The 21,135-nt window shown below is 40.2% G+C and overlaps 1 protein-coding gene across 10 annotated transcripts in view; it reads left to right on the plus strand.

Annotated features, from left to right (window-relative positions):
• Positions 1–21,135, plus strand: part of LOC104929099 (type I inositol 3,4-bisphosphate 4-phosphatase) — a 41,975-nt gene that overhangs the window by 4,479 nt on the left and 16,361 nt on the right. For 5 of the 10 annotated variants that reach the window (XM_027291506.1, XM_027291501.1, XM_027291505.1 and 2 more), the window contains exons 2-18: positions 3,537–3,628; positions 12,715–12,952; positions 13,754–13,798; positions 13,982–14,100; positions 14,587–14,703; positions 14,784–14,863; positions 15,236–15,347; positions 15,831–15,921; positions 17,004–17,151; positions 17,337–17,467; positions 17,547–17,651; positions 17,737–17,845; positions 18,150–18,167; positions 19,281–19,467; positions 19,553–19,768; positions 20,078–20,219; positions 20,598–20,762. In XM_027291506.1, coding sequence (XP_027147307.1) covers positions 12,847–12,952; positions 13,754–13,798; positions 13,982–14,100; positions 14,587–14,703; positions 14,784–14,863; positions 15,236–15,347; positions 15,831–15,921; positions 17,004–17,151; positions 17,337–17,467; positions 17,547–17,651; positions 17,737–17,845; positions 18,150–18,167; positions 19,281–19,467; positions 19,553–19,768; positions 20,078–20,219; positions 20,598–20,762 — 1,891 coding nt within the window. In that variant the 5' untranslated portion in view covers positions 3,537–3,628; positions 12,715–12,846. Of the gene's footprint in view, positions 1–47; positions 169–3,536; positions 3,629–12,714; positions 12,953–13,753; positions 13,799–13,981; positions 14,101–14,586; positions 14,704–14,783; positions 14,864–15,235; positions 15,348–15,830; positions 15,922–17,003; positions 17,152–17,336; positions 17,468–17,546; positions 17,652–17,736; positions 17,846–18,149; positions 18,168–19,280; positions 19,468–19,552; positions 19,769–20,077; positions 20,220–20,597; positions 20,763–21,135 lie in introns of those variants that run through there. The other 5 variants (XM_019271133.2, XM_019271131.2, XM_027291509.1 and 2 more) reach the window with 3 other exon arrangements.

Raw genomic sequence — 21,135 nt, forward strand, 5'->3', positions numbered from 1 at the left:
TGTTTGGGAAGCAGCGAGAGCGAGAGAGAGTAAAGGTAGAGCTGGGAAGCAGGAGGAAGAGGAGAGGGCTGGTGAGCAGCTGCAGTCTCTTTCGCCTCATGACGCCGTCTGCAGCGTGAGTTTGTTTACATCCATCGGCAGCAGGCGGAGCACCACAGACATCCTCTGGTACGTGTGCGAACTCAGGCTGAAGTCCGTTTGAGCATTTTGACCCTCATCACTCAGATTTTTATGTCTTGAATGACATCTGAGCTGCGTATAGGCACTTGGGTGAAAATGCACAATCATGCTGTATGCTAATAGGTTATCATTTAAGACTGGTGGGTGGATACTGATGTCGACATGACAGAGCATTTTGCAGAACAAACCGTGGTTGAATAGATGAGTGTGTTAGAAAAGCTCAGGACATGTTCATTTGATCAGGGGATAAAATATGTTGCACGTGCATGCATATATGTTTAGAAGTGGTAGTTTGAAGGCCTCAGCTGTAAGCAGAAGGTCAAAGGTCAAACCTACAGGATGTTGCTTCATCATGGCCCAGCTTGCTTTGCTGTATGAAGATGAGATTTCATTTTTTAAATAATTACAAATGGTTGTACTGCAGTTCCTCAAACGTTCACTTGAGGCTGGCTGCAGAAGTGAATCAGTCTCAATTCACAGCAAGATCACCAAATTTATTATGATTCATCCTGAGGGGAACATGAATGCTTGTGCAAACTTTCATGGCTATACATCAAATATGAAAGGAGAAATTTCAGCCATCCATAGAGCAAGAACAAAGACTTTCTGGGGTTTCAGAATGAAACCTTCTGACCACGGTCTTCCTCTTTTGTAAAGGATGATTTCAAGTTTCTCTTGTACAAGGAGATCCACGTGACCATGACCTCATCTGCTCTGAGAAGATGTGGGCATCAGCTGGTGAATCATCAGAACAAGGAGACAAAAACAACAAAAAACAAAATGTGACGCCGACCAGTGAGTCACATCGATAAAGTCACAAAGGCTGATTAGAAAGAAAAGGACAGGTTTCTCCATAAACGCTTAAAATATTTCCTCATTATGCTTTGCCGCATAAGCAGAAGTTTTACGGGGCAGATGGTACAAACATGAGAGGATGATAACAAAACTTAACGTTTGTTTTCCTACATGAGCACTGATATAAGAATGTCTCATTATGGATGGTGAATGTGTCACAAAAATGATGTTTTTAAGAATGAAAGCAGTCGTCGTCTGACAGCTCTGTTTCATGTCTCTGTTCCTGGTTTGCACAAGAGGACAGTGATTGAGTCTCCGAGCCATCTGTGCCACGAAATCCACCATTTGCCAGGACAGACATTTGTCTGCCTCATAATATCACAACAAAACAAAAACAGCATGTGTCACAACAATGCACACATGCTCATTTAATTATCCGATATCACTTATAATGTCTGTAATCCTAGTGTAACGTCTGGATGTGTGGATGAGGCCTGAACACCCACATCTACCTCTGTAAACTGACCCGTTGGTGTGACACAGCGGTTTTTGGGGGCATATGTAGATATAAAAAACAAAAATACATGAAAAAAGTTATACATGCATGTCTTTGTAGAAATTTCATAGAAACAGTGTTGGTGAACCAGCAGCTTGAACCTCCTGTCAGCAGGTCTTCATTGATTACTTTCTTTACGTTGTGGGTACCTGGTGCTTGCAGTTTGTCCTGAACCAGTCCAAGAGAGACTCATAACTTGTGCCGAACAGCTCACTTCTGCTTTCATCGTGTTATGTGTCTCCTGTGTCAAGTTTGACCACAAGAGACGCCAATTTTTGTTAACCCTACAGTGACTCTTAGAGCTGCTTAAGACGTGGTTAAAGTGTGACAATCACCCCATCTATACTTTTGTCAGCAGGTATGGTCAGTGTTCGGAAATCCCCCAACTTTTCACTTTTTCACTTTTCTCACTGAACAGTGTTTCAAGTCCACCAATTTTTTATTTGTGCATGTATTGCAAACCAGAGAGATTATCTTAGTTGTATGACTGTAAAACTAAGAATAAAAGTAAAAGTTGGGGAACTTTGTGGTGCGTTTTGGTCTTGTATGTCTATCTTAAAGGCATTAAAAAGCAGCAGCCAGGTGACAAACCGACTCGAGATTATGCACAAACTCTTTTAATAGACTTCCTGAAACAGCAGAAGGAAGTGATGCTAACTTGCATGAAGCAGTTTCACACACTGAGGTTTGGACTTTTTTTTTTTAACCATTGTTCACAGTTAAAAGTGATCTGGATCACGGTGTGCCGGATCATTTGTTTTGTTAGCAGAGAAGCTCTACAGTTTGTCTTTCTTTTTTGCTGTTACACTGTGTTTGTGGTTGTTTCAGCTCACTTTGATTAAAGCAACATTGTCTAGCTTTTTATACCATAAAATAAGCTATAAATCATGTTGATGCTACTACAGGAAAGGTCTGTGGAGGTTCTCAGTGACCCAGGTCATCTCTTCTTTGAGAAGAGTTAAATCTGGGGCAAATGGACTTGATTATAGGTGACCTGAGGTTTGGCGTGAACAACAGTCGTTAAGGTTTGAGTCACTAATTAAGACCGTTTGTGCCTCAAGTTAGGTTTTATCAGCTCATGAGATCAGCTGTTCAACAGTACAATATTTTTACAGTTACAGCTACTAAAGATTATTTTCATTATTGATTAACCTGTTGATCATTTTCAATGGTCAAAAATGTTCATCAGTGTTTTGGTGACCTCTTTAAACGTCTTGTTTTGTCACAGCCCAAAGTTTACTGAGTATAAAAGAAACCAGAAAAAAACACATTTGAGGAATCATAAAATCTGGACTTTTTTTCTTAAAATGCAGCTTTAATATGACCCATAGAGCCTGTTGAATATGGTTCTTAATCTTCGAATGCTATAACTCACAAATAAGGTTGTAACATTTATATCCTTTAAATGTAAGACATGAAAAATATAGTTAAACCATCCTGATGTCATAATAAGTGAAATAAACCACATTATTGATATTTTTCCCAGCATTTAAGTTTCATTTGAGGGTTTTCTCACTTTATTGGAGACATTTATATCTTTTATATTCTCTTTATTCTCTGCAAGGTCACAGAAAGGCTTCAGTGGAAACAGTTTCATGGAATAAACTGAGAAATATCTGGTGATGTGGTGAGAGTGAGGGGGAGAAACTCTGTATCTGTGTGTGTGTTTGAGGGTGTGGGCGATGCTCATTTTCATGTGAAAAGGGCTACAGCTGCTCCGTCCCTCTAAAGAAATTATTCATGCTTTATTCTAATGCCGATCCCACAGCGTCCACACACGAACAGGGGCAGGAAACACCTCTGTTACTGACTCAGTCGAGCAACATGGGGGAAAGTCTGTCTTTTCTGTGATAGAAATGAGCAATAAAGGCCTCTCGACAGATGCTGTTCGACTTGTAGTGTTAATATAGGTGCCCAACTGTGAAAAAATAAATCTCATGTCCCAATTTAGACAAAATGATGACCATATGAGCTGGATTTTCACATGCTGTTTATGTCTTTTCAGATTGTGAACTCCTGCTGGTCCCGTGTGGAAGATCATCCTCCCTGAACCTGGATCAGCCTACGTCCTCCTCTCCTTCGTCCTATCGATAAACTGTGAGTAAACTGACGAGAGAAGACCAACGATTATTTTAACTTTATTATGAATTGTTTGGTTCAAGCTTCTCTAGGGTTGATCCAAACAGTAGTATTTGGAGTTTCTCCTTGATATATGACTAATTGATTGATTGACTAATAATCCTTCAAAGATAAATAAATCCCCAAATTGCACAGAAAGCACTCTCAAATCTGTGAAACATTTGATAGATTGGAACTTTTCAGAATAAATAAACAGTTTACGATGACTAAAATATGTTGACGCAAGTCCGGAATTCTTATTTTCTAAAATACAATCTCAAATTTCAGTTAAGTAAGCAGCAACCTTCGTTGCTGTAAAGTGATGTTTTCAAAAGCCCCCATGTTAAAATATCCAACTTCACAGCAGAAATAAACATGTTTACAGCCTGGTACAAAAAACAGTTTTGGTCTCTATAACTAATTTCCCCGTTCATGATAACTGTACTGAGGGTGAATTTATATACAACTCACCTGTTCACATTATATTAAGGCTTAAAGTTATGCAGAATAAACAGAGTGGCTGCTTTGATTGACAAGTAGGTGCTGTTACAGATGGCTTGTTTGAGCAACCAGGCCATTCAGCCCGCCTCAGATCTTCCTTGCAGGTTTGGCAGTGAAACTGAAGATAAAGGACAGACAGCTGCTGTGCAGTCTCATCACGTTTACATGTCAGTCTGGGCACAGCAGAGGCTCTGATCTGTTTGTATGAACAGACGAGGGCTTTGTACTTAACACGCTGTCTCCAGATACACTGATTCTGTGTGTTTAGCTTCTATTAAGTATCTGGTCCCGGTTGTAGCTGGACGTTTACATCAGATTCTTTTCAGATTGTTGTTCAGATTTATGCAACTCATAGACCGAGCTGTTGTTCAGCAGAACCGTGGGCAGTAAAAGGTTAGAAAAGGCCAAAAATTTTGATTGTTCCGCTGATGTTTCTAACAGAACTGGTTTTAGCCTGATACCTGGCAATGTGACACTGTCAGCATTTGAAATATCTTCGGTTTGGACATATGTGCAACTGTTGGCCTCGAGGAGAGAGACTCAAATGGCTCTTTTTCTCATCTAACTCAGTGAATTTCTGTGAACTAAGGTTTTATTTTGACCAAATCAGAATTGGTGATTGTTGAGAAAACTGTGGAAAGACGTAGAAACAATGGTTTTTGGTGAGTTTTATTTTGTTTCTGTCGACTTTGAATGAAGTTTTGATGTGTGAGGTAGAAATTTTATACATAACCTCACACTTCTCACATCTCGACAATATGGCTTTTGGTGTCAAGCAAGATGATTGATTAATCCAACTTCCTAAAAAATAGCTACCCCAATGTCTCCAGGCATGTCGTGTCGCCATTGCCATACAAACATTACCTTTAAAGATACAGGGAGCAAATCAAGAGTTTCCCTTCTCTTTTTGTATTAGTAATGCTTTTTTATTCGTCCACCATCTACTCAATCATCGGTTGATGAATAAACTTTTGTTTTTAGTTGGAGTTATCCTTCTGTTGTTGGACGTCAATGAAGAACCAAATTTAGAAGAACGTTTCCTCCCGTTTGAGATCAGATGAGATCCGACACACGCATTCGCACACAAAAATGTGCGACGTGATGCCTTGTCTTCTGTGTGTGAAAGGCCTCTTGGCAGAGAGGAAGCTGTAAAATTGGGTTTGACTATGTATGGTCAGCTGCACTCTCACTCTCATGCACTCTGTCTTTCTTGTAAGACAGGAGCTTCAAACACACCTACATACATTTATACATAACGTATACACGAGCAGACAAGATGACGGCAAACATTTGTGGGTTTAAAGCCTTAAAACCAGGTTGGAACTTCCTCCTGTCTCCTCAGCTGTTCGTAAAACCTTTTACTTACATTTAATGACCTCTCATGAAGGATCTTGTCTTGCCAAGGTTTTCTTGTGTGCTGCTTAATAGCTACACTCCTTAGATTTTCCATGTTGCAGTTTCATGTTGCCAAAATAAATCTTGTTTGAAAATCTTTAGACTGATGTTTATTCTTGAACCTGAAAAACTTGTTTTGGAGCTTTCGCTAGATTCACATGACCTTCCTTTACAGATGGATAAGCACAGTTGTCATGGGATATTTCCATCCCCAGTCCATTTTTAGGCACTTTAAGCACCCTGTAGTCTACATTGACTCAAAAGTTGAGAATGATTGATTTATTAGTTGTTTACAACTTAGTACCTCAATCCCCATCAAGAAGAATTCAGTCAAAATCTTGAGAACATCTACCAAATGGACCTTGTGATAAGCTCATTTTGCCAACCCATATGCAGATTTTCTGAACTGCAACCTCAAAGAAGTGGTCATAATTAAAAGAAATTAAAGCTGACTGGAAGTCCTGGAAGTGGAAGTCAGCCTTAATTTGCTAAATGTGTGAAAAAAGACAAAATGACTGCAGATTGTCATCATGATTCAAAGAAACCAGTGTTGACTGTTCGTAGGAGACAAAGTGGGATCAGTGGCCTACAGAGTCGAAACTTTGTACGATACCAAAATGGTACTGCTTTGACTTCCACTACCTCCATCTCTGCTTCTTTTACACAATGGTCATTACTTATTTGTTTTTAGTATTTAACCAAATGACCAATGCTATTGCTAATCTGGAAAAGACAGTTTATACCCGATCTTATTTGATGGTGGTCACTTTACCTAAAGATGGTGGCCTAAAGACTAAAACGGAAAGCCACTTGTTAGATCTTTCCAACGAGCAAATTACCCCTGCATTGTCTCTCAAAGTTAATTAAGTAATTCAGGTCCTTTGGTGATAATTGTAATAGACTAAACCAAAATCCACTTTGTGTTTCCTGGATTTTGGGTTTTATGTGTCAGGAGCTGTGGCCCGGATTAACAGTGTGTGTGTGTGCCCCAATTCATGTGACTCACAAACCTACACACACACCGACATGCCAAGCTAAATTTGGAGCTACCTTATACGGCAGCTTTTCCCCTTCAGTGGAGTTTCAGTGCTGCTATGGATTCAGAGAGGAGTCTAACTTCCTTATGTTTGAAGCTTTTGATTTTTTTTTGGCATCAGTGGACTGTTTTGGCAAGATAGTTTATTCCCAGAGTGCCAGATTAGTTAATTGATTTAGGTGTTAAATCTGTCATCTGTTGCAGGTCGTACACAAAGGGATTTGAATCTGAGGTGTCGGGATGTATGTAGGAGAAAAGTAAGGATTTTATTGGAGCAGCAGCAAGAATATATAGGTTTATAGACTAGTACATGAGGCACACATAAGGTGTAGACCATCTCTGGATACCGAAAAGCTTCACTGACAAAACTCAGGAAAAAAGTCAGGAAGTTTATGTCCATACAAAGCATTGGATTTGGAAATGAGATGATGTATGAAAACGCATTTTTGATAAGGAAAGTTGGCAACATGTGCTCGTCCTGAGCTCCTTTCAAACCGTGTTTTTTTGGCTTTGGGAGTGGAAAATGTGACTCCAGTTGGCCGAGAGACTGGAAATTTTCCTTTTAGGTTTCGGAACAAGGACCAGAGATGCATCAAGTCTGGTCATTTTCTTTTTGTTATGTCCAACTTGAAAAAGCATGTTGCAAAAGAAGAATGATTTTTCAATAGCAGTTTGAGGATGGTATCCCACAGGGGGTCATACATATGTTAGAAACAAAATAGCCATGCTAGCAGCTGTAAATGCCAATGACACCATGCTAACTCGCTATTGGCTAACATCTGATAACATAAAGCGAGAATACATTCTTTGGAAACCATGAATTTTTACAACATTTTATACCTATATGTCTTGTAGATGTTGAGATTTTTTGCTGAATACGTGGAAACTAGAGCCACGGCATGAGTATGATTGAAGGTTAGGCTGAGGAAATTCTCGTCCATGGACTGCAAAACATTTTTCAATAAACTAACAATGTGATTCAAGAAATATGTTGATGCAAGAATTCCACGGTATGCATCTGGCTTTCAGAACAAGACTTTCAGGTCTTACTCGTACCCAAATTAACATACTACCAACAAAGCAGCACCCTACACTGTTTTTGACACAGGGCTGTTCGAGGTTCCCACTTAAACTAAAGGCTCACACCTCTGCAAACACTAATGGGGAAGATTTTGACTTGATGTGTGCAAGTGTTAGGAGTCATATCAAAAGACAGTATAGGTATGGAAATGTCCTTAGGTGGATATGAAATGTACATATTATGCAGGGGACAGAAAAGTAGAATACAGATCATCATTTGGAGGATGAATTAGAGAGAAAAATGTAAAGATGGCAGGACAAGACGAGCGAGGCAGGTACACAGCTAGAATTCTTTTAGCGGGTGACATCCCTGCCATATCTCTGGAGGGAACATCAGGTTGTTTGTGCAGTTATTCAATATTCATGTGACGACATGAGCTCTGACAGCGGGGGTTGGAGGTAAAGACAAGCAGACACATTGCCTTTATGATTAGATGGCTTCCACAAACACTCAGTCATCAGTTTGGAGGGCTTTTCTAGCTGAGCTGAGTGTTGTGCTGATGGGAAGAGAAACCAGGAAGTAAACAGAAAAGAAGTGTAGATTTAAAGAAAGGGCCAACATTACTGTCCTTCAGAGGCTGTGGCAGCCTCAGTAAGGCATCCATTGGTACCAACGAAGTCATAGAAGTTTGTTGGAAATTAAAAAATGTATCTTTATTTAAATTTAGGCAATTTAAAAACTGACATGTTCATTTTGACCTCAAGATATCTGAATGAAAATGGATTCTATAGGTACCCAAGAGTCTACTCTTTACAAACCACTTAAACTGCTTTGGACTTTGGAAAGCTGAGACTCATTGTCATGAAACTGTACAACTACAAACTGGATTGGTTCTTCTACATGTGTACTGTCAATAAGGGGGTTTCTGAGCAATTTCAACAGAATAGAACAGAAGTACTTGCCATTCACTTCCCCCAAATTTCCAAATGTCAAAAGTTTTTAATACCAAATCAAAGAATGAACTTTTCTATGGTGTTGCTAAAAGTTTAATTGATTTCATGAGGCCATAAGTGGTTAAATGTTGCACCAAAGCTGTGTAACATACCCCAGAACTGCTGCAACAACTTAACAGAACATGGGCATGACCGTCTTATACTTGTAGCATTAGGTGCTAAAGCCTTTACACACAACCATACAAAACACAATGTTTTTTATGACTAGATAAACTGGACACAGACTCTGCTACAACTGCATCTCAAATTAATCTTCAGGTTCTCAGCTTTCAGATGTTGTATATCACTTATCACAAATCCCTGTAGAACAGTCTTCTGTACAAAATACAAATGTTGTTTGTTATAGGTGGAAGAGGTTTGAGGTTTGTTAAAGAGGCTTTTACACAGTTATCAGACAATCTTAATCTTTACTCAAACCTGCCTTGTGTAATCCTGATCTCTTTTTTCAACAACAAGCTCCAATTACAGTTATCAGGTAGTCTTTAGTCAAACTCAAAACAGAGCCACTCTTACAGTAAATATGAAATATGAAACATTGTCTATATTTCCCCAGGTATGTCTGGTTTGACCTCATTTATTTGTTGAAGTGATTCAGACAAAGAGGACTGTCACGGTAATACCAGGATATTATCATTAAATCATTGTTCTGCTGCCTGTTTTGTTGAATATTCATTTATTCACCCACGTAGCTGGAATGGATTTAGTTTAGATTTAAGTTTTAAGTGACAAGTCGAGGCGTCTTTGTGCACTTGGAATAGGAACCTAAAGAGGCTTTTCTGCATCCTAAAAGCATGAAATACCTTTTAAAAAATAGACTTGTCCTTATCATGAATGAGCTGTGTGTATACTATTAGTCTCCTTGGGCGCCATCTAATCGGGTAAAAAGGCTGGAGACAGTCCACACTAGATTTGCGAGCCATTCAAAGCATCTTTGTCAAGCCATAAAGAAGTTTGTCAGGAAGAACGGTAATAAACGATAATACAACATGTACAAACAAGCTACAGTTGTGTCTGTTTCTGTAGACCATCAACATATTGGAGACCAGTTCTGTTTCACTTCTGACTTATGAATCACATGACATGGAGCCTAGACCAAAGACTACAGCGCTCCATCATTGTAGTTCTGCTTCCCCTGATGTTGATTCATCAGCATTAAGTTCCTGCTAAAAATTAGACTCCTTTTGTTAAAACTTGTATTCAGCAGAAAAAAATGCAGTGTCATGTGTTCAAACCCACAGATGTTCCTCTTCTAAACCACTCTTGAGTATACACATAGCAGCATTAGTTCCTGGGGGTTCTTGCAGTTACTTGACCCCAGAGGGTAATTTTTGTAGTAAATGGAAAGCATGCATTAAAAACAAACCACCATCAACTGTGAAGTGGCCGGGATGGGAGTCAGCACCTCTCATGGTTCTCTGCCAGAAAACAGGTAGTGCCCCCTCCGGGTTGGGAGTGACTTGCTTGCTGTGTTGAGGACATTGTACTGGACCATTGTGGGGAACAGGGAGCTGAGCTAGAAGGCATTCATCAGTCTTTCTACATTTCACCCCTCACTTGTTGTGATCTTTGGGTAGTAACCAAAAGAATGTGATTGTGGATACAAGCAGCCGAAATGAGCTTCCTCCGCCGGGTGGCCGAGCTCAGCCTTAAAGATAGGGTTAGGAGCTTGGAGTAGAGCTGCTGCTCCTTCGCCACCCTTCGCCATCTGATTAGGATGCATTGGGATCCAGCAAAAGGAGCTGGAATCTATCACTGGGAAGAGGTGTGTCTTGAACAGGCTGCCAAACCTGCTGCCACAAGGACATGGATAAACTGAAGGAAATGGATGGATGGATGTGCCAAACACTGCACAGTGTTTTCTGATACTCAAGGTTAAGACTTAATAATCATGCGGTTTTATCTACAGTAATGTTCACAGTGAACACTTTTTCTGAATGCGACCTGACAAGCTTTGAGCTGGCTTACATATTTAGAGGTACAGATTCTTCGCCAAGGAGTCTGTTTATGGATTCATTCAAAACCTTCTTGGTTCCTAGGGAAAGTTCTTGCAGTAGAAATTACACCTCATTGGATGATAGAAGCACAGGTCCTGAATGCAGAGAAATGTAAATTCAAATGTACCACAAAGGTAGTGCTCCAGATGTTTGCAGTGACAGATGTAGGGCACATGTATCCGAACTGACCGAAGTGGGCCACATCAAGCACTGCCAGGAGATCAGCGGTGGACCACATATCAGGAAGTAGGCCACCAACTATTAACCCAGAACCACAATTAAAATGAGATCAGTCCATGGGCCTGTTTGTGAAAGATGTGTCGATTTGGATTCACCCTGAGAAAAACCTTGTTTTATTGGACAGATTTAAGAGAATCTGAAAAACGGTCCCACAGTTCCCACAACATTGTAACTTTGACCTAAACCTGAATCACTGAAACACATTTCTCATCGATAAATAGAGCACTATTTAACTCAAAATATACTTCAGAGATCTCCATCATCTTTGTATTGTCTAACTAGACCACAGTGCCTCTCCATTTTAGCCACCTACTGTCCCTTGCGTTTGCTGCTTTGCTGCAAATAGGCTAATTGCTCTTTAACAAAATGGGACAGAGGGAATGAAAGCAGGAGAAGAAAACGGCAAAGACTGGGACAGTTACTCATCCTAAGGCTAAAACCTACAGAGAAACAGGTGACAAAAGGGAGAAGTAGAAGGAAATCAAGCAAATGGAAAGAAAAACTCCCAAGGGAAGGAAAATGTAGGAGACAGATGGACATACATTAAAAACAAATGGCAAAGGAAAAGACTAGGAAGAGAAGAAGAAATACAGAAACTGTGGATGACCCAAGGAAACTCCTACAGTCTCTTAGCAACATCAACATATGATGATACTTGCCCTTCCAGCGAGCAGAAAATGCAAATTTGTAGGTTTTTATGTGGGTTGACACGCAGATACAAATGCTTTTCCACGTATGTGGAAAAGCATTCATTTTTGCTGGACATACAGTATATGTAATATTTATATTTAGATCAAAACACACGTGGTGATGCTGGGAGCGCTCAGGGGTGCAGGAGGCTGACAGATGATGCTAATAGGCACGTGCCAGCCTATAAATATAAACAACCACACATATATGTTTGACCTTCTGCTCTTCCGGCTATCATTTCTTTATATCAGAGAACAGAAGTGAATTACAACGTTAAAAAAATAAACATATTAGCAGTCTGAATAAAACTAAAGGTTCCCATATCTGGGGAAAATATGACACCAAACTCCCTTTAGGAAATATGATATTTTAACAATCCCTTACGTGTCCGTAAAAACACATCACTCTAGAAACAATAAAGCAGTAGTGTTAAACTGGATATAAGTGGATTAAAGGTTGGATTACTTCAGTTGATACTCTCTCTCTCTTTGTCTCTTGACAGTATTGTTGTCACTTTCTGTACTTTGTTCCTCATTTCTGTTCTTCTTGTGTTCTCCCCCTTTTGTTTTTGCTTTCTGGTAAAGGCATTTATTTATTCATTTATTGGAATTCATATCTGTGGTTTGAAGCCACACTCGGTTTTGTTTTAGACCTGGCAGAACTGTAACTGTGAGGTCGCTTGCTAAACATCGTCCATTTTGTGTCCATAAACAGGGACTTCATAAAAATAACTTTTTCTAACATATTTTCTTTTGTTTTATGATTTTAAATCTACAAATATCAAATCAAACTAAGCACAAAGTACAAAAAATGCATCTGTGCCAGACTGTATTTTTGACACTAATATTGATACTTAAAGATAAAGAATTATATCAATATATTAATAATGAAGCACTTTCTTTCATTTTAAAAGGAAGTTCTTTTACAAGTAATTTTAGATAACCATAAATATCAGAACATAGAATTAAAATAAAATAAAATATATACAAATGCTGCCGAGTAAAACTTTTATTGCTGCAACATCGAAAATGAAGGTATACCGATTGTGTTGCGTCGTGGCACTGTTGATAAATGTCAAAACACTGACCGGATGAAGCCAGTGAAGCCCTCCGAAAACGTGCTTGACCAACAAAAAAATTATGCCTCCCTCTCTTCTTCTTCTCTTTCCATGTTAGCGAGGTGAACCTCTTCCTGGAGCAGTCGTGGATCCACGCAAGAAGAGGACCACAGCACATGGGAGTGCGTGACTTTGTGTGTGAGGGTGTGTGTTCAGGCCTCCTGCCGTCGCCCGCTCTTCCCGGACAGGCATGGCGGGGGGCAGAGAGCGCGGCTCCCGGATACAGAGGCCGTGGTCGGTGTACCGGGCCAACACATTCGAGCTGTCCAACGAGATGATCGGCTTGGCTCTCGCAGGTGAGGGGAAGATGGCGAGGTGAAGTGAAAGTAAAAACACAGTCTGCCATTAATGCTACTAAAACTAAAAGCACACACTCTGCTGGCAGTGTGTTAAACTTGTGTGGGTGCCTCTTCAACCCTGAAGCGGATCTTAATTTAGCCTGAGGGCTCCTCGTCATCTGTCAACAAATCACACTTAATATTACTTACTAAGTCCAACAGCAAGCAGCCCAGCTTGGCGCCTGTCTTTCAGCCTTTTATTTCACCAAGCTCTCGCCAACGACTTACTTAAAGTCAGTCCCAGATTTACTCTTATTCATTTTCTCTTCTTAGCTGCCTCGGTCAACGTCCTCTTCGGTCTCTTCTCCTCAAACATTAGCTAACAGCAGCTACAGTTGGCATTAAATTTAAATCCATAGGTTTTACTTCATGTCTGTACCCTGAATAAACATAATATAATTGTTTTTTTAATGCATTTTAAATGTGTTCTTTTATTCAACTCAATTTATAAAGACCAGAATTTGATTTAGAGCCACTTTGAGCACCAAAAGTTCTGATAAAACTCCTGATGTAGGAAGAAAATACTCAGATTTTCAGGTAAAAGTAGCAATACTACAGTGTAGAAGTACTCTGTTGCATTCTAAAGTATTAATATTAAAATATACTTAAAGTATAAAAAGTTAAAGAATGGTCCATTTTATATTATATCACATAAATTTGTTTTAATTTCATAGCTAGCAAAGAGTTAGTTGATGTATATTTTACTAGTGGAGTGTGTTTTATGATGATATTTCATGATTTCTCGTTGTTTGTTTCCAGGAAACAGTCAGGACCCAGATGAGCCCGTGCTTGAGTTCAGTGTCGGTGAGTTCAAAAAACAGAGAAACTTTATCTCACCAATGATCTAGTCAATCATTGACGTATCAGTTCATCTTTTCTTAACAGACGTTTGTTACAGTAAATCTAATAAAAAGAGATGTGTTGACACGACAGGCTTTCAGATTCCTCTTGGCTCGTTTATTGTTGACTTGTGTGTTTCTCTTCCAGCCTGCACGGACCTGCTGACTCCGTCTTTGGATCGAAAGCCAAACAGCTTTGTAGCAGTGAGCTGCACGACACCACCGCAGGCCTTCTGGACCAAACATGCCCAGACCGAAGTCATTGAGGTCAGCCTCGCCCCCTCACACACACACTCACACACACACAATGTGACATTATGGTGGACCTGCAGAGGACTGTTTGTCTCCACCTACACCTCCCTCAGCTACATTGTTACTGTAGATCAGGAGGCGGAGGATGAGGGAGAAATGAATAAAGTGAACTGCAGCCACACACTTCTGCCAACTGATGTTCAAACACACACTGTGGTATAACCTTCCGAGGTTAAACGCAATTTGTGTTGAGATGTTCCCTTCAAACACTTTTAATTGGATAGATTTTTGATGTATTAATACTAAAACTATATTTTTTATATACATTAAAAGAGAGCAAAGACAAAGGATATCAAAGTTCAGGTAAGGAGAAAGTTGAGGTTTGCTCAACTGTGATTGGAGCACAGAACGGGGCAGGACTTATTCAGGGTCACTTGTATGAGTTGCTCATAAACTTAATAATTTTCTGAAGTAATGCTAACTCACTGCCTCCGTTCACAGGGTACCAGTAACCCCATCTTCCTCAGCAGCATCGCCTTCTTCCAGGAGTCCAACATCAACCAGCAGACGCAGGTGAAACTGGCCGTCTACGACGTCAAGGACCGCTCGCAGGGCACGGTACGATGCAGAACACTGACATCCAGGACCAGATGATTTGTGTCTCTTTGTCTGATTTGCCTGTGGTTTTGTCTTTTTAGATGTATATGCTGGGCTGGGCACTTTTTCCTGTGAAGGAGTTGTTGCAAGAGAGGACCCACAGATTGGAGCTGGAACTTAGGTAACACACCACAACGCTTCTTCTGTTTTTTCCCCCCTCCTTGACACTTTAGCACTTTAATAAGGTGCTAAACATCTCAAGAACATATATATAAAGAAACACAGGAAATGTGCTGACATATGCAGGAAACGCTCAGTATGAAAATTGGTTGTGCCTGACTTCCTTTGTTTTAAACATATTTCCTGTAAAGAGTTTTGGTTCTTGCTACAAAACAAAAGGGCAAAAGGACATCAGACACGCTTGGAATAATCAGTTAGTCTTTTGTTAAGCTGACAAAACAATGAATCCAAAACAAAATTTACGGATTGCTCGATTATAGAAATAACAGTTAGCTGCTGTAGCACTCATGTGTGAATGTGTTTCAATGGACAGATCAGCAGAGAATCAGCGGGTGGGTAATGTCACCATAGCTGCCTGGCAGATGGAGGAGAGAACAGATCAGAGGATGTCGGTCGGCCGCCTGCCAGACAGCATCAACGGTCGGGTAAGAGTCTCTGGGAGGGATGCAGCCCTCTTAGATTTAATATCTTGTATGCAGAATATAACTGTCAATGCAACATTTTGGATGGTGGCCACTTTGTCCTTCTTTCTCACTGACAGACACACACATGTACTGTATATTTACGAGTTGAAATAGTTAATTTATGACCACTGGCTCCATGTGCATTGCTTTAACAGGACAGTCAAACAGGATAATGTTTTATTTTGTTATGATCTGAGGTTTCCTGTTTGTCTGTGTCTATATATAGTGCTGTTTAACTCACTTAACCGCCTGCTTTATGTCATAATAAACGTCACACAGCCTCTCGGGGCGGTAAAACGCTTCATCTCAGTGGATTTGTCTTTGTGTGTAGGAGCGCTGTCAGCGTGGTTAGAGTGCAGTGTGGGCCTGAAAGAGTGGACAGGCCGGGTGGAGGTGGTTGTTAACTTGCTGTGTAACATCAGAGTGTGTGTGTGTGTCCTGTAGACAATGCTGCCTGTTGACGAGAGCCTCACAGAGTCGATGGGAGTCAGAATAAAGTATGCCTCGCTATGCAAAGACACCCTGCTGCGCTCAGGTATGATGGCTCAGAGACAGCCAAACTTTTTGTTACAAAGCACCTATAAAAATGACAAAAAACTGTACATTTGAATGAAAATAGTTTTGGCAAAGGTTTGTATCACATACCTACCTACATACAGACCTCTTTCACATATATTTGGCTGCAAAAAGTGTAATTTCTCCAGGTCATTTTGGAGACCCCTTTGTTGCATGTCATCCCCTCTCTCAAGCTGTCTCTGTCCAATAGAGGCTTAAAAAGCCCTTACTGGTGGGTTATTTTGTGCCTGATACAAAGTTTAAGCAACCTTCTTCCAATAAGAAGCATCACTTGAACAGCAGTTGCAGTGTGCTCACAAAATTTAGGTCAGTTGAAACACCGTGAAGAATCAGGTAATGTGGTCAATATGGCATCTTTATTTAAAGAATATATACAACTATAAACAACAAAGAGAAAACATTTTTTCATCATTCATACAAGCCCACATCGTCAAAGTAAGGAGTAAGTCTGGGGCAACTGGACTTGGTTGTAGATCCATGGAGTCTTAACTCTTCTCAAAGAACGATGACCAGGACATGAGAGTACCTTGACAGACTTCATAAAGTAGTGAGGACCGAACAATTCATCATTTAATGAAGGTGTAAATTATTATGATCTGGGAAATGAGGGAATAAAAAAGAGCTTTGTGCATGATCACATCTGAAAGAAATGTTTAAAAAGCTCTTAACTTTAGTAAAACTCTTCAGATTGATCAAAAAACCTTTGATCAGTCTTTTGCACTTTAATCCTCCCTTCTTTTATTTATCCTGTGTTCCCGTCCTCCACATCTCTCGCCCGCCTGGCTCCATGTTTACCAATACATCAGACCGTGAATCTTATTATGAAGTAGAAATGTATTGATTGTCACCCAGTAAGTAGGAGAAGATCTGTTTACCTCAGGGATAGATGTCTGATCCGAAAATAACACAAATGAGGATACAGTAACGTTTGTAAGACGGAGAAGAAAGCCTAGAGTACTACTACTCTGTATGACATGCATGTACATCAACAGACCTGGAAAATGATCTGATCCGGACTAACTGAGTTTTCTTTGGTTTCAGTGTTTGGAGGCACGATGTCCCGGATGTACCGCTTCCCCACGACTGATGGCAACCACCTACGAGTGCTGGAGCAAATGGCCGAAAGCGTCCTGTCGTTAAACATTCCCAGGCAGTATGTCAAACTGCTGCTCGAGGAGGACGCAGCCAGGTACAAAACACATTTTCAACCTTTAACTTCAGCTTCTTAAAGTGATCCATACCAGAAAATTGGAGCAAATTAGCTTAGTTTCTTCAAAATCATAGACAGTTAGGCTTGGTTCAACAACTTATTATCTTATGCACACATTTATCCCACTCTCCTAGCCTAATTAACAACCATCCATCTGTCTCCAGGGTTTGTGAGCTGGAGGAGCTGGGGGAGTTATCGCCCTGCTGGGAGAATCTGCGGCGACAGATTGTCTCTCAGTACCAAAACATAATACTTGCGTACCAAGAAACGCTCTCGGACCTCACCGACTACAGAGGTTAGTGTTCCTCGATGACCGTCACATGCAGTACGTTTTTTTAAAGAAGCTCCAGCAAAGTTTTCTGCTCCACGTTTAGGCCCATCGTTCAAAGCCAGCAACCTGAAGGCGGAGAGGAAGCTCGAGTTCATGCCAACTAACCTACATGTTCAGAGGATGAGGGTGCAGGATGAGCTGGGCTTCGGTGAGACATAAAAACACACGATCATACTTTAACTTTTTCAGCTCTGTTAACAGAAATAATGAATTCACTTCTGGTTCATCTTCAGAACATACGTATGACGTGATAACAATCGGAGCTCCGGCAGCTCACTGCCAAGGTTTTAAAAACAGCGGTTTGAGGAAACTCATCCAGAAGTTCGAGGAGGCAAAGAAACAGTAAGTTGGACTAAATATAAACATCTAATCGGAACATAAAAGAAATTGCATTTGCATGTTTTTTCCCCTTCTATTTTCAATTACCTGCTTTCGTCTTGTTGCTTTATTTATTATTTTACTTATATTATTTAAAATAGTTAAAACAGGTTGCGTGAAAGATGATATATATTTTAATTTGGCTGCCCTGAAATCATTCATAAAAAAACCCCAAAATGAATGCATTTGTTCTTCAATTATTGCATTAATTCTTCACTTAAGTTCTCTGGCTTCCTCTTAATTTTGTTTTTGTTACTTTTCTGATCAGCATATATGAGGAGGGATGGTGAGTTGTTGCACTGCTTTGCTTGTTTTCATTTGTTCATACACTGTTTGCCTCTCACTGCCACAAAAAAAACACACACTTTTATACAAAGTTTAATGGTTTTCAAGCATTGTGGATGTACCGGTGAGTATCTTTAGGGTGAGTTAATGTGACCCTTGCTTTCATAACACATCTCATAGTTTATGTGAACAGCAACAAATAACAACACATGATGCATTTGGTAATAACAGTGTTGTGTTTGGAATTAACTAAAACGTATGTTGTCCTCAGACACACCCAGATGTTTTGTAACACAAGTTTGTTGAAATACCACTCACTTTGGGAATTCAGTCAGCGCTTTTGTCTCGTAAAAACGTGCAACTACACTTGGAAACATGTAGGGGTGGGCAATCTGATCATTTCAGATCGAGATAGTGGTTGAAGGTGTTCACAATCTACCTTTCAGATGAATCATAACGATCTTGCAGTATTTAATGTCTTCTCACTTCTGTATCTAGACTGAACTCTTTATAATATTATTTACAAAGATCCAACAGTGTCCACCATGAGCAAGCACTTGGTGATGTTGGCAAGGAAAAACTTTATTTTAAAGTCAGAAACCTTGTGCAGAACATGGTTTGAAGTAACAAATGCTTTGTTTGAGATAGGATGCACCTTTTGCAATACTACGTCGATGAAAAAAAGCAGTCCTTGAAGTTTGTTTTATGCGAACCTTAAACGAAATTGTTTTCCCACCCCTAAAACATGTAAAGCGGACATTAAAGTGTTCATAAGAGGTATGAGATCTATCTGAATTTCTAAAGTGAATGGTATCACCCCAGTCATGTTAATTAAAGTCAGTTTCATGTCGTCTTTGTGTTTAACTTCCTTACTTATTTACCTAAGCCACTGATTTAAGACTGTTGTTAAGAACAGGCATGTGCATGCAACAGTTTGTTATTAACAAAATAGACTTAAAACAGACATAGCACATCCTCGAAGGATATAAATTATAGTTAAATAGATCTTATATGGAGGCTCCAGGACTCCATGTTATTCTTTTTATAAGAGAGTGTCATCAGCATACAGTCGGATACAGACCTGCTGCTAAATCTGTGTTTTCGCTTTCTGTAGTAGCGCCCTGTCCAGCTCGCAGTCCATCGTCTACATACCGCAGGACATCGTCCGAGCCAAAGAGATCATCGCCCACATCAACACGCTGAAGACTCAGGTCAGCTACTACGCCGAGAGGCTTTCCCGAGCCGCCAAGGATCGATCTGCCAGCGGTCTGGAGAGGACGCTTGCTATTCTGGCTGATAAGGTATTTTACTTCAACATCCTGTATCATTCAAAAAGGAGTCGGCTGATCAGATATATAAAAATCAACCTCTTCCTCTCTGTCTCAGACTCGTCAGTTGGTGACTGTATGCGACTGTAAGCTGCTGGCCTCAGCCATTCAGGCCCTGAACGCAGCACGGCCCGAGTACATCGCCTCCAAGGCATCTCCCTCCGCTGACTCAGAACAAGTAGTCCTCCGTAATGACCAGGACACGCTACTAGCCAAGTGGAGCGGTCGCAACAGCCGATCCTCGCTGCATGTAGACTGGCATGAAGAGGAGTGGGTAAGTTAATGAAGTTAGGTAGGACTGCCGGAGCTGATCAATGCTGTTTAAGACTATGATTGATGAAAACAAGGTCGATACTGCAATGTCTCAGAGTGGTGTCCAGTGGGATCCCTTGTAGTCATCCGCTAAATGAGATCAAATACATATTTTTGTGTTTTCATCAAATATTCCTTCACATGATGTGATTCATGTCTCCTGGCTCGATTCTTTTCCCTGCTGTAATTCCTCAATTAGCCCTTTAGCCTTTCTTAAAAAGCTCTTTAAAAAAAACAAACATGATAAAATTGTTATGGGTGTGCTTTTCAGGAGAAGGTTTGGGTTAATGTGGATAAATCTCTGGAGTGCATCATCCAGCGTGTTGACAAGCTGCTTCAGAAGGACAGGAGACCCAGTGACGGCAGTCTGGACAGTTCCCAGCTCGACCTGCAGGGGGGCGCCACAAAGAAAGGTAACACATATACACAAGATGAACTTTTTAGCGCAGATATGTGAGAAATAACTTGTGTATTACCGTGACAAAAGTTTGCTGTTTTTCACTGAAATAAGGTTTTATGGTGATCACTAATACAACATTCATACAAGCAAACTTGAATCACTTTGTTTGCTCCTTATTTTTAATTTGCTTTAATTGTTTTTGTTCTTTTGTTGACCGCCTCAAGGGAGACAAATGAACTAAATTACAGTATCCTTATTCAACTTTTGAAATCAGTTTTCACAGACGTGCAGCTAATAAAAAATGTAATTAAATGTATTTAAATTACCACAAATTGACACTGAAAACATTTTAAAATGTAAATTAACAACGCTGTGTGTGGCTGCGAAAAAGATGACGGAAAAAATCGAGCTTTCTGGATCAACCCAGGAAGTATATCACAGGAATCTCCATCATCATCATCATCATCATCATCATCATCACATCCACGATCATCATCATCCCCTCCACTGCCATCCTCTTCCTCTCCTCGCCCTCCCAGCCCTGAACAAGAATCCTGTAGGTTTCTTTCATTTCTTATTTCTGTTTTTGCTTCTTCTTTTATCGCATCATTTCATTTAGTTCAGGACTCAGGAGTCGGAGGTCGCCCTGATGACTCATATCCAAGAATTTTCTTCCTTAAAATCACTGTTCAAAAAACTGTCCAACATGTATCGTTGTGTTTTGTGTGCGATCTTTGTTGTTGTCTTCTTTTCGTGTGTCCACGATGCCGCAGAAAATTCGAAGCAGCTTTTTTCTTTTAGTCTCCAGCTTTAAGCTGCTGTTGCTGCTTCGTGGCTAAACGCAGCCAGCCAGCCTATGGAAAGCCAGCCAGTTCAAATACACATATTATTCATATTACATATTGTAAATATACAATTTTTAGCATGCT

Source organism: Larimichthys crocea, chromosome XIX (assembly GCF_000972845.2).
Source record: "Larimichthys crocea isolate SSNF chromosome XIX, L_crocea_2.0, whole genome shotgun sequence".
Lineage (NCBI taxonomy): Eukaryota > Metazoa > Chordata > Actinopteri > Sciaenidae > Larimichthys > Larimichthys crocea.